General features: G+C 37.1%; 1 protein-coding gene across 3 annotated transcripts in view; it reads left to right on the top strand.

Moving 5' to 3' along the window:
- gpc5c (glypican 5c) overlaps positions 1–12,894 on the top strand; it is a 348,645-nt gene that overhangs the window by 33,792 nt on the left and 301,959 nt on the right. For 2 of the 3 annotated variants that reach the window (XM_061979656.2, XM_061979655.2), the window contains exon 2: positions 5,594–5,755. In XM_061979656.2, the coding sequence (XP_061835640.1) occupies positions 5,594–5,755 (162 nt within the window). Of the gene's footprint in view, positions 1–377; positions 426–5,593; positions 5,756–12,894 lie in introns of those variants that run through there. The other variant, XM_061979657.2, reaches the window with a different exon arrangement.

Below are 12,894 nucleotides of genomic sequence, written 5' to 3'. Positions count from 1 at the left end.
GTTCCCCTTTAATACTCCCAAAAATCTGGTTTCTTTTACCCTTTCGATGTCTACTCCTCTGGCATAACAGACAGCAGACTGTCAGAAAAATTGCATTTTTCCACTTAAATACCTCATAGCCCCTCCTACTAGCTGGAACCAATTTGACAGGGGGGATTAAGAATGATGTTCTCTTGTAAATACACCATAAATAAACCATCACAAGTCTACAGACTTGATTTGAGTTGTCGATCAGTAATTTTTGCTACAGTGGATTCAGGCTTGGAGGTCAGAAGTTTGAAATGTACAGTGTCCTTCTCTAACACCCAGCTTTTGAAAACCATGGTTCGGCCCAAATTGGTTCTAATCAGTGAGGGCAGGTGTGTTCACCTGTATGAAGCCCTCAGCCCCACCCTGACTCTTTTAGCCAGCAGTTCAGAGCCATGGTGAGTGATTTGTTTGTCAAACTGCATGCTCTTTACTGACTAAAGACATTGTTGTTTGTCCATGTTGTATTCCTAACACATGTGCACGCTTTCACAGGAAATAAAGGGCAATGGGTGACAGTGGGGGGGTCACACTCGCATTACACATTTTTATCCTTTTCCCCCAATAAGAAGGTGCTAACTTGGTACACGTTAAACTCAGGAAGTAAACAAACGATTATAAACTGCGGAAATGTGGAGAAATTGTTCTAGTATGTCACTTGTTTTAGCATGTTGGAATTAAACTATGCCACTACCATTTAGGGCTGCAACGATTAGTCCACATTGTCGGCATATGTTGACAATAACATTTGTCGCAGACAATTATATTTCTCGTCATGATGTCGTCACTCGAGTTGTTCCGGCAGGAAAGTGGGTCACTCACATAAACATGGCCAGTCTAACATGTAAAGTGTGAGGATTTTCCTCTGATTCTTGTTAAAAACATGAATACTTTGCTCATTTTGCAAAGCAGACCTTGTTTTTATGGCAGTACATCTGTGATATGTGGGCATTTAAAGACATGTCGGACATTTGGAGGGAGGTGTCAGCCTTGGTAAGAGTGTTAACAAGAGTGAGGCGATGAGTGAAAAATATCTTTAACTATCAATTTAGCCAAAGTCAGCCAGCTAAACGTTGTCTACATCAATTCAAATACATTTTAACCCAGCGTCAATTTGTAATGTCGTAAAAAAAGTACTTAAACAGAGAGACAGACAGGCACCAATACGGAGGTATCATACAATTAAACATACAATCTATTAAATAGCCAACATTTTAGGAATTAATCAGATATAATTCTACACACTAAGTCTATTAGAGCATTGGTCCCCAACCACCGGGCCGCACAAGAAATAAAAAAAAAAAATAAAAAAAAAAAATAAATCAACATAAAAAACACAATATATACATTATATATCAATATACAGTATATCAATGCAGTCTGCAGGGATACAGTCCGTAAGCACACATGATTGTATTTCTTCATTTAAAAAAAAATAAAGTAAAACCCCCCGCCCCGGTCCGTGGGACAAATTTTCAAGCGTTGACCGGTCCGCATCTACAAAAAGGTTGGGGACCACTGTATTAGAGTGCTAAAATTACCAAGAGTTAATCAATAATCAATATATCAGTGTGCAGCTTTTTAAACATCACTAAATTATTCCTTTCGTTTAATGTTTTCATTGCTGCTATTTTATTTGCTGTTTTTAATACATAAACAAGGGTAATCGTTTTTTTTTGTTTTTGTTTTTTCGCAATTTGCCTTTCCTTTCTTTTAAATGGACAACATTTAATTAGTCATTTTAATTTGTGTGACAGTTGAATGAGCCGCACAGTTACAGTATAAATAAATATTTATGAATGAGTTAGTCATCTTTGAAGTTAGTAAGCACTTGCCTAAAATAACTTAAGCTGCATTTAGAAGTAAATGGAAAATTTGGAGCCATGTGTACGCTTTATTATAAGTTAAAGTGCCAATGATTGTCACACACACACTAGATGTGGCGAAATTATTCTTTGCATTTCACCCATCACCCTTGATCACCCCCTGGGAGGTGAGGGGAGCAGTGAGCAGCAGTGGTGGCCGCGCCCGGGAATACTTTTTGGTGATTTAACCCCTAATTCCAACCCTTGATGCTGAATGTCAAGCAGGGAGGTAATGGGTCCCATTATTATAGCCCAGGGGTCGGGAACCTTTTTAGCTGAGAGAGCCATGAAAGCCAAATATTTCAAAATGTATTTCCGTGAGAGCCATATAATATTTTTTAACACTGAATACAACCAAACAATTAAACATTTTTAAGTAAGACCAACATTTTTAGAGTATAATAAGTCTCTTTTTTTTTTTAATAACATTGTTATTCTAAAGCTAACCAATAATAAATATAATACTTCTTACCATTAATGCGACTTCTTGAACAGGTGCGATAGAAAATGGATGGATGGATTAAAATGCATGAGAATGTTTTATAATTTGAACATTATTTTTAACCCTGTGATTACCAACGGAATGATTGATTACTTATCGTGTTAAGCAATGTCAGCTAAGATTTATCTGAGAGCCAGATGCAGTCATCAAAAGAGCCACATCTGGCTCTAGAGCCATAGGTTCCCTACCCCTGTTATAGTCTTTGGTATGACTCGGTCGGGGTTTGAACTCACAACCATTATCTGATTAGTCGACTAATCGTTAAAATAATCGTTGACTAATCGACTATTAAAACAATTGTTAGTTGCAGCCCTACTACCATTACCATGATTAAAGACTTAAAAGGTAAGGCGTTCACAGTCCGTGCATCCTCACAATAGATTAGAGTGCTGAAGAAGAAAGATTGGGTTCTGCTGAACAATGTGGGCGGGACATCAGCGTCAACGTTAAGAATGGACTGCTAATGAGTTGGAAGGGGCAGGAAATCCAGTTATGGCTTTATAAATAAAGTTGATTTGATTTGATTTGATTCACTGGTCTGGCTCTTGGTGAGGAGCAAATAGAGACTGGGTGGGTAATTAAGAGACACCCGGGTCTGGCCAGGCAAACGGGGAGAGAGGGGGCAGAAAGGGAAAGAGCCATTGAGAATGCAAGCCTATTGTGTTTCATGGAGGGATTTGGACGCTGAGGCATCGGTCTTGCGGTCTGTCCTAAGGCCATACTTTAGGCTCTGGTTACAACACCTGCCTTGCAGCCCTTCCCCCTTTGAGAGTGAGTTATCATATTGGACCACTGCAAGATGGCCATGCGCTTGTGAAGTTGGACAGGGAAAGAAGTGGGAAAAGACCGCAGACCCAGCGACCTGTGACTGATGTCATTGCCCAGTTGATATTTATGGCGTGAAGCAGGTGACGCTGGCAGGACTGATGTAACTTTGCCTGATTGAGCTGTTTATTGGAGCCATGGTTAGGTCATGTGGTGGTGGGGAACTGCGCTATAACCGGCTGGTTTTAAAGATAACTGTTTGTGCATTTCCACGGGGAAACACAAGCCTGTGTGTTGTACATGACATAGGCAGCACATGTTGTGACCGCACTTAACAGGAGAGCATTAATATGAGCCACATACATTTATATATTCAGAGTATTTATAGCAGGAAATGTCATTGAATTGTTGGTCTACTTTCTCACCCTCCCATGGTGTCTCTTCTGTCTCCCAGCAGAGTTATGGGCTGTTTATTTGTGTGCATACCCAGGACACTACACAAACACCGGCGGCACACTCGACAATCATATGAGATATACATAAATCTGTAGTCCCCCGGAAGCGACAGGGCTACATGGGATTTGGACACGGCAAATCATGTTCATAGAGGTTTATTATTAGTGGTGGCAACTGATCTTGTTCAAACCTTTCAGGATTATTGTGCTGTAACAAAATAAGAGCGCTGGTGGTTGTGAAAAGTATCCAACATAGGATGGTTTGGGTAAAAAATCTTTACCTCATTTTGTCCAAACTTTGAAATTAGCGTCTAATATTAAAGGGCTGAGTCTTAAAGTCTTTACAGCTTTACAGCAATAACGTCATTAACAAATAACATCTATAGCTCTTGGTTCTAAAAATCTAAAATAAATATCCTCAAATAAAGATAAAAAAAGATCTGTTGCCACTACTAATAATAAACCTCTATGAACATGAATTGCTGTGTCCAAATCCTATGTAGCCGTGTCGCTTCCAGATTTATAAGACTATTCATCGATTTAAACTGTTGTACAAACATCGGGTCTGGTTTAAATATAGTGATGAGGGTCTTTAATTTGACTTGCTGTTGTCCTCTGTCTCATAGTGTTAACATATGCTCAATGTTTGCTTACCCTCCCTTCCTCATCATACCTCCTCGAATTGTAAATAATCAAATGTAAACAATCAAATGTAGTCACTTTTTCTTATAATTTTTGATCTCGCTCTGTGTCCAATACTTGCTGTACATATGTACCAAGTCAGACCTACACTGTTCCAATGTCAATTTCTTTGATGATGCAATTGTTGATGACTGAAGTGTTGATTCCAACCAAACTTAACCCCCCCCTCCATATCCCACACCCCGGATTGTAAATAATGTAAATAATTCAATGTATATACTGTGATGATTATCTTGTGTGATGACTGTATTAGGAAAATAGTATATAACTGTATCATGAATCAATTTAAGTGGACCCCGACTTAAACAAGTTGAAAAACTTATTCGGGTGTTACCATTTAGTGGTCAATTGTACGGAATACGTACTTCACTGTGCAATCTACTAATAAAAGTTTCAATCAATCAATCAAACCATTAGTGGTATATTGTCTAGACTAGACTTCCTTTTTATTGTCATTCAAATTTGAACTTTACAGCACAGATAAGAACGAAATTTCGTTACATAAGCTCATGGTAGTGCAGGATAAAAAAGCAATAAGGTGCATATATAAATAAATACATACATATATATAAATAACATATAAATATATATATAAAATAAATAAATATGTATAAATAAATATAAATAATTACCATTGTTGGTATTTTGTCCCTTACCATTATTGGTATATTGTCTATTACCATTGTTGGTATGTTGTCTATTACCATTGTTGGTATGTTGTCTATTACCATTGTTGGTATGTTGTATATTACAATTGTTGGTATGTTGTCTATTACCATTGTTGGTATGTTGTCTATTACCATGGTTGGTATATTGTCTATTACCATGGTTGGTATATTGTCTATTACCATGGTTGGTATTGTTCATTCTTCCTACATTGTTGCTACAAATGATTGTTACAGTGTAATAATTATTGATAATGCCACCATGATACAAAATGTGTATTTTAATCCTTGGACAAAGTAACAATCAATGTATTCATCACTGAATGGAGAACTGGGGGTGGGATTAAAATTGATCTTCTTCTCACTCCCTTTCAGGCAAAACTGGATCATCATGCTTACATACTGTACATTACCTTTTGCTTTATATTAATTCATATAATTATGTGTTGTCTACCTTGTCCTTTTGTTGTGTGTCATTGCCTGAAATAACAGTAATAAATAAACTGAACTGTCGAGTTGCGATGGATTGAATGATGTGGGAATACATCATCAATGACCTGGATGAACAGCACCAATATGCTAATATGGTGAATATCTCCTTGTCTTTCCCAGATGTGGATCTCTTGGTCTGCAAGCACCAGGGTCCATCTTGCTGTACCCGGAAAATGGAGGAAAGCTACCAGTTTGCAGTAAAGCGAGAAACACTCCACAACATTTACTCGTACAGCTACGAGCTGAAGCACCTGATCTCTAGCCACTCCGATGCTTTCCAGGGTAAGTGTGGCACTACTTATTTTCACGTTGTACCTTTTAGGTTGGTCTGTTCGCAAGTCCATCTCCAAACAGTTGTTTACCGTATTTTTCGGACTATAAGTCGCAGTTTTTTTTTCATAGTTTGGCCGGTGGTGCAACTTATTCTCAGGAGCGACTTATGCGGTGAAATTATTAACACATTACCGTAAAATATCAAATAATATTATTTAGCTCATCTAGTAAGAGACTAGATGTATAAGATTTCATGGGATTGAGCGATTAGGAGTGACAGATTGTTTGGTAAACGTATAGCATGTTCTATATGTTATAGTTATTTGAATGACTCTTACCATAATATGTTATGTTAACATACCAGGCACGTTCTCAGTTGGTTATTTATGCGTCATATAACGTACACTTATTCAGCCTGTTGTTCACTATTCTTTATTTATTTTAAATGTCTATTCTTGGTGTTGGGTTTTATCAAATACATTTCCCCAAAAAATGCGACTTATACTCCGAAAAATAGGGTAATTGTAGATAGGCCTGACTGACCGTACAGCTTGTCCTCTTCTTCTGGTAATTGTAGTGTCTATATTTAAATGTTTCCTCCACTAAAGTAACATCATCCCTCATTGTTGGAGAGATACACGGGATGTTTGCGTGTAGTACTTCTGTCAGCTTGCAATTACTCTTACATGACAATAAGACGTGGGCCATGGTTTGCTATAATGAAAGAGTGGACAGCAGCGAACAGATCTTTGTCCCAAATATGGAAACGAGGGATTGGAATGTGTTGAATTTAACATTGCTGCCATGGAAATGAATATGTTTCTGTTATATGGAATTACAGCCCCGTCAAACATGGTCCCCAGGAGGTCGCACAGTGCACACTGGACTAATACAAGCAGAAATGTTTCTGGTATTTGTCCTCTTCATCATCATTAAGCTCCCTCATGTCTTACCTCATGTCTGAGCCTGTCTGGCTGAATGAAGATGGAGTGTCCAGAAAAGGCCAAGATGGAAAATTAACAATGTGATATCAACAGATAGTATGGGGGTATAATAGAGATGACATCAGGAGCCCTTCCCTTTGCAAAGCCTTCTAAGGACCGTCTCTGTGAGCGCCTCGGCTGGAATGTAGCAAGCGGCTCATGTACCGCATGAAGTAACTAGACTGTGATTTTGCTTGATGCCATTAGGATGGCGGATAGTGGACCACCTCATTGACTCTTATGTAAGACACTATGGACCTAGGGCTCCTCACATAGGCTCACGGTTCAATGCAAAACTCAAGCTAACAAAGAGCCCCATGATGCTAGTAAGAGGCCACCTGCTACTGTGTCCTTGGCAGTTACAGCGTGTCATTAAGTACTAGTCTGATCAAACCTGGCAGATCTTAGTACTTACCTTAGATCTCTTACATCCTAATGTGGGATCAGTCTGGCTGTGGGGAGGAAAAAGACATAAATTCAACTTGGCTAATTCATTTAACCAAAACTCTACCTTGTCTTTGCTCACGGTTTATTTTTCCCAGTTTCCTTTGTTTTGGAAATGCTCCACATGTTACATGAAGGAACATCACATGGTTACAGTTGAACAATTCAATAGAGCTTATTCAAGATAAAATAAGATCATTCTTTATTTATTATTAAACCCTTCTCATTTTTCCATGTTTGTTCACATCCTGTGTTCAAGTGTCACCATTTTATGATAGGGAAAGAAAACAACCAAACAATGTGTAGCAATATTGCTAAAAATACACGCCTATAAGAAATTAATACAATGAAAAATAAATACATAAATTAAGTAAATAAAAAATAAAGTACAGTCATCACGCACCTCATCGCACTTAAAGCTTTTTAAAAAAAAACATTACATAATTTTGGCCTAAATTTAATCCTAAATTAAGTATTATTTATGATATTTATCTATTTATGTTTAACTTCCGTTTCCATTCTGTTTGTTTACTTCATACTTGCCAACCTTGAGACCTCCGAATTCGGGAGGTGGGGGCGTGGTCGGGGGTGGGGCAGGGCGTGGTTGGGGGCGTGGTTAAGAGGGGAGGAGTATATTGACAGCTAGAATTCACCAAGTCAAGTATTTCATACATATATATATTTATCTACATCCTGAAAATATGCAAACAAAACTGTGTTTAGATAATTGATACTTCAAACTTGCATAAATAAATCTTAAGGAATATAACATAACTTGGCTTCTGAGAGCTTCAAAATGTAATGAATAAAATGCTAAAGTTGTTGATAAACAAGCAATTATTTTAATAATGAATTATTATGATCATTTAAAATTAATTATTTCAAATATGTTTATTTTAATGTATAATTCTATGGCTGGATGTAATAAGGAGTCAGAAAAAATACAAATAAAAATACAATTCATTTTGATGTTTTTAGCAAAATATAGTAAACATTTATTTAGTTTTTTTTTTTAAATTTAATTAATAAATATATTTATTTTTAGGTAAGATAAACATAATAATACAATTTATCTCTCGTCTGGATGATTGAGTTCTTGTCACCCTGTTGTCCTCCCGTCGTGAAAAAAGGCTGTCCTCACTCAGGTCTGCCTGAAAATCGGGAGATTTTCGGGAGAATATTTGTCCCGGGAGGTTTTCGGGAGAGGCGCTGAATTTCGGGAGTCGCCCGGAAAATTCGGGAGGGTTGGCAAGTATGGTTTACTTGCTTGTTTTTCATGTTAAGTGGAGAGCAAAACTACTTTTTTGACTCCTATCCCATCAATACCACATTTTCACATTCACCGTGACGATCAAGTTGACACATTTCTGGTAGAAAAATCGATGCCCTAAAGGATCACACAGGATGTGAGGAAGTATTTTTGCGTAGTTGCTGTGCTGGAAACCACGATGACAGCCAAAGCAATGATGATTGAGCCATCCTCCAGCTAATGGCTACTAGAAACCATGAACCATGAATTGATTAACGTAGACCCCGATTTAAACAAGTTGAAAAACTTATTTGGGTGTTACCATTTAGTAGTCAATTGTACGGAATATGTACTGTACTGTGCAATCTACTAATAAAAGTTTCAATCAATCAATCAAAACACTTAAGGCTACTAAATTGGGTGTTATTTCATGTTCAGAGAGCTGTAATATTCTAAAAACTGTCTTTAGAAGGTCGCAAACATTTTTGTGTTTTAACAATTAAAATAATATAATGTATATAACAGAATCCTACTTCATAATAATTAATTTAACAGAGTCAGGCCCATAACCAATAAGTAAGTAAAAATACTGACACACATTGTATAATGCATACATGCAGACTACAATACTTTACCCAAATCATGATAGAGGATATGACCATGGGGAAATGATATGGTTGCAGTGCAGATTCAAAATGTCCACAAAAAAGTATTGAAAGTTACGCAAAAGTCACAAAAATGCAGAGGGTTTAAACCAAAAGATAAACAAGACATGAGAACAAAAGGGAAAACAATAAAGAGAACAAAGCATATAAAAGAGCACAGACCTGTTGCAACCAGCTGCCACCATTTTTACATACAGCAACAAAAGTAAAACCCAATGAAAAACAAAAACATAGTAATAGATAATACTTACTGTTCACATTCGATTGTACCATGCAGAGATAAATCCTGCAAAAGACATCTTAACACCCATATACAGGCAGCAGCACGGTCAGGGACAGGATCAGACCCGATAAAGTGACAGAGAGAGCTGACTCTGTCCTAGGCTGCCCACTAACTCTTGGTCAATCTACTACTAAGAGCAGTTGCTGCTAATATTGGAAAATAAATAATTGTCCAGATCTTTCACTACTTATATCACCCCGCAAAAAACAATAGATGATTTTCGAAATATATGTTTCAACTAAGGCATCTGTATGGGCATAGCTTAGGGCCAATTTTTGGCATTTAAAACATTTTATTTTGAAACTGAAAAATCAAGTTTTGATCTTGAATTTTCAAAAATACATCAGTGTGTTCAAAATAAAAACAAGTGAACATTGTTTATTTCAGGTTGAATATAATTATGATTCACTCTGATAATTCTTTTGAATTCATTCATTTTCATTTTACATTTAGATTTTTGAGCTTTTGTTTTTGCAGGTAAAAATCAAATTTTTTAAATTTTTTTTATTTTAGATTTGGTTTTTTGATTTTTTTTACATTCAGACGTTTGGCCCAAATTTAGCATGGGACCTATCGTCTGGTTTAACCTCCATAAAGTGTTGAGTTTAATTGTTTCGGTTCTTACAGTCACATGAAGGTAATATGTCGTCGTGACGGTCCTCTCACCAAAAGTCTGGATCTGGAAAAAAAAAATTAATTTGAAAATATAAAAAATAAAAAGTCAAATATCAAAATATACAAAAGTGAAAAATGAAAATTTGAAAAAATAATATTGAACCAGAAACAAAATGTGTGCAGTTTAATTATAGTAATTTCGTTTAAAGTATTTTTTTCGAGTACTGTACAAAACATTTGGCCCAAATATAGCTCCATACATCAGTGGGTTTTGAAATGTTTAATTATAATAATGTTCTAACTTCTTCCACGCTTGATAAATCGTGTTTTTTATAGTCTCAAGTCTCATCGAACAGTGAGCTAAAGTCAGAGGGAAGCATCAGTCTGAAGAAAAATGGCGAGCATGTCGGCATGTGTGTGTTTGGGTTGGCCTCGCCATGTTTGGACAGTGCAAAAGGCCTACTGTGCTTTGTCATGAGTGGGAGTTGTCATGTCATGACTTAACAAACATTTATAAAGGCTGTGGGGATTTTTACATTTTGTCCTGCGTATACTGCATTTATACATAAAAGTCAAGTTTCATGTTGCTAACTGAGGGTCTTGAGATGTCTTTGTCATGATACTGTCAGCATTTATCACATATGATAGATACATCATCCCGCCTAAAATCACCCACAACAATAACAATATGCCTTTTTCCCGTTTCAACCTTCCTGAAACCCGCGTAGACTGGTCATGCAAACAAACAAACCTTCCTAATCCACTTAGCCCGGCAAGTTAGGTACAAATGACAGTCACACACACACTAGGTGTGGTGAGAATATCCTCTGCATTTGACCCATCACCTAGTGGCCGCGCCCGGGAATAATTTTTGGTGATATAACCCCCATTCCAACCCTTGATGCTGAGTGCCAAGCAGGGAGGTAATGGGTCCCATTTTTATAGTCTTTGGTATGACTCGGCCAGGGTTTGAACTCACGACCTACCGATCTCAGGGCGGACACTCTAACCACAAGGCCACTGAGCTGTTGACTGATGGAGGGAAGGTGTCAGCCTCACGGCAAAGACTGAGCTGGAAAGTAGGGCTGCGAATCTTTGGGTGTCCCACGATTCGATTCAATATCGATTCTTGGGGTCACGATTCGATTATAAATCAATTTTTTACGATTCAACGCGATTCTCGATTAAAAAACGATATTTTTCCGATTCAAAACAATTCTCTATTCATTCAATACATAGAATTTCAGCAGGATCTACCCCAGTCTGCTGACATGCAAGCAGAGTAGTAGATTTTTGTAAAACGCTTTTATAATTGTAAAGGACAATGTTTTATCAACTGATTGCAATAATGTAAATTTGTTTTAACTATTAAATGAACCAAAAATATGACTTATTTTATCTTTGTGAAAATATTAGACACCGTGTGTTGTCAAGCTTATGAGATGCGATGCAAGTGTAAGCCACTGTGACACTATTGTTCTTTTCTTTTTTTTCTTCTTTTTTTTTATAAATGTCTAATGATAATGTCAATGAGGGATTTTTAATCACTGCTATGTTGAAATTGTAACTAATATTGATACTGTTGTTGATAATATTCATTTTTGTTTCACTACTTTTGGTTTGTTCTGTGTCGTGTTTGTCTCCTTTCAATTGCTCTGTTTATTGCAGTTCTGAGTGTTGCTGGGTCGGGTTTGGTTTTGGAATTGGATTGCATTGTTATGGTATTGCTTTGTATTATTTTGTTGGATTGATTAATAAAAAATAAAATAAAAAATAAAATAAAATATAAATAAAATAAAATAAAAATACATTTTTGAATCGATAATGAATCGTATAACGTGAGAATCGCGATTTGAATTCGAATCGATTTTTTTCCCCACACCCCTACTGGAAAGGCTTTGGACTTTATCTTGTCAACCTGGCGGAGGCAATCACAAATAGACTAATCTCACTGCCTCAACATCTTCTAAGATTTCTTAATGGCACAACAAAGTGCTGCCTTTTTGAGCAATCATACATTGCAACCTTAGCATAACAATTTTGATGGTCAGCTGGCTATTAATAGTCTGTCTGTCATTGCCATGTTGACCCTGCATCACATAGTTCTGGGTTCTTTTATAATGGCGGACATCCATTGTGGTTGGGCCTCATCTCTGTATAAACACAGTTGTGTGGACAGGACAAAAAAACAAAAAGTAACAGACACCTTCATAACAATAGGTAATATGTACAATATTTACCATATTTTAATCATTTTAATCATTGTCTGTTTTTATAGCAGCGCACATCTGACTTCTGGCAATATGTGTACAAGTACGAACAGAAAGATTTGTTTTCACCCAAAGACAAAACATAATAGGACAGAAAACTTAAAACACATACACACGGCTCTGATTACACACACACACACACACACACACACACACACACACACACACACACACACACACACACACACACACACATTGAGATACAGACACAAAGTTGGTTAACAGATGCACAGATTGAGGTACGCCTTTGCAAATAATTTTGCTACAATACACACACACACACACACACACACACACACACACACACACACACACACACACACACACACACACACACACAGAAAGAAAAAGAGCGGAGCAAAAAGACAGCACTAAAAAACTATTTTTCATTAAATATTAGTAATTCCTGAATGCTGTTTGCTGTAATTGGATGGCTGTTACACGTATTTGATCCAGCGTTCATATTTGAGCACAAGTGAACCGAAACACACCACAGTTCATTTACACTTACTACAGTATCTCTCAAGCGGTCTGGGTTGGCTCAGTTGGTGCACACCAGTGTTCAGATTGTGTCACACCTGTGAGGTGGGACGGATTATCTTGGCAAAGAAGAAATGCTCACTAACACAGATTTAAACA

The sequence above is a fragment of the Nerophis lumbriciformis genome, linkage group LG19 (genome assembly GCF_033978685.3).
Source record: "Nerophis lumbriciformis linkage group LG19, RoL_Nlum_v2.1, whole genome shotgun sequence".
Taxonomy (NCBI): Eukaryota; Metazoa; Chordata; class Actinopteri; order Syngnathiformes; family Syngnathidae; genus Nerophis; species Nerophis lumbriciformis.
The sequence above is the reverse complement of the archived record's forward strand: the minus strand, read 5'-3'. Positions and strand labels throughout refer to the sequence as shown.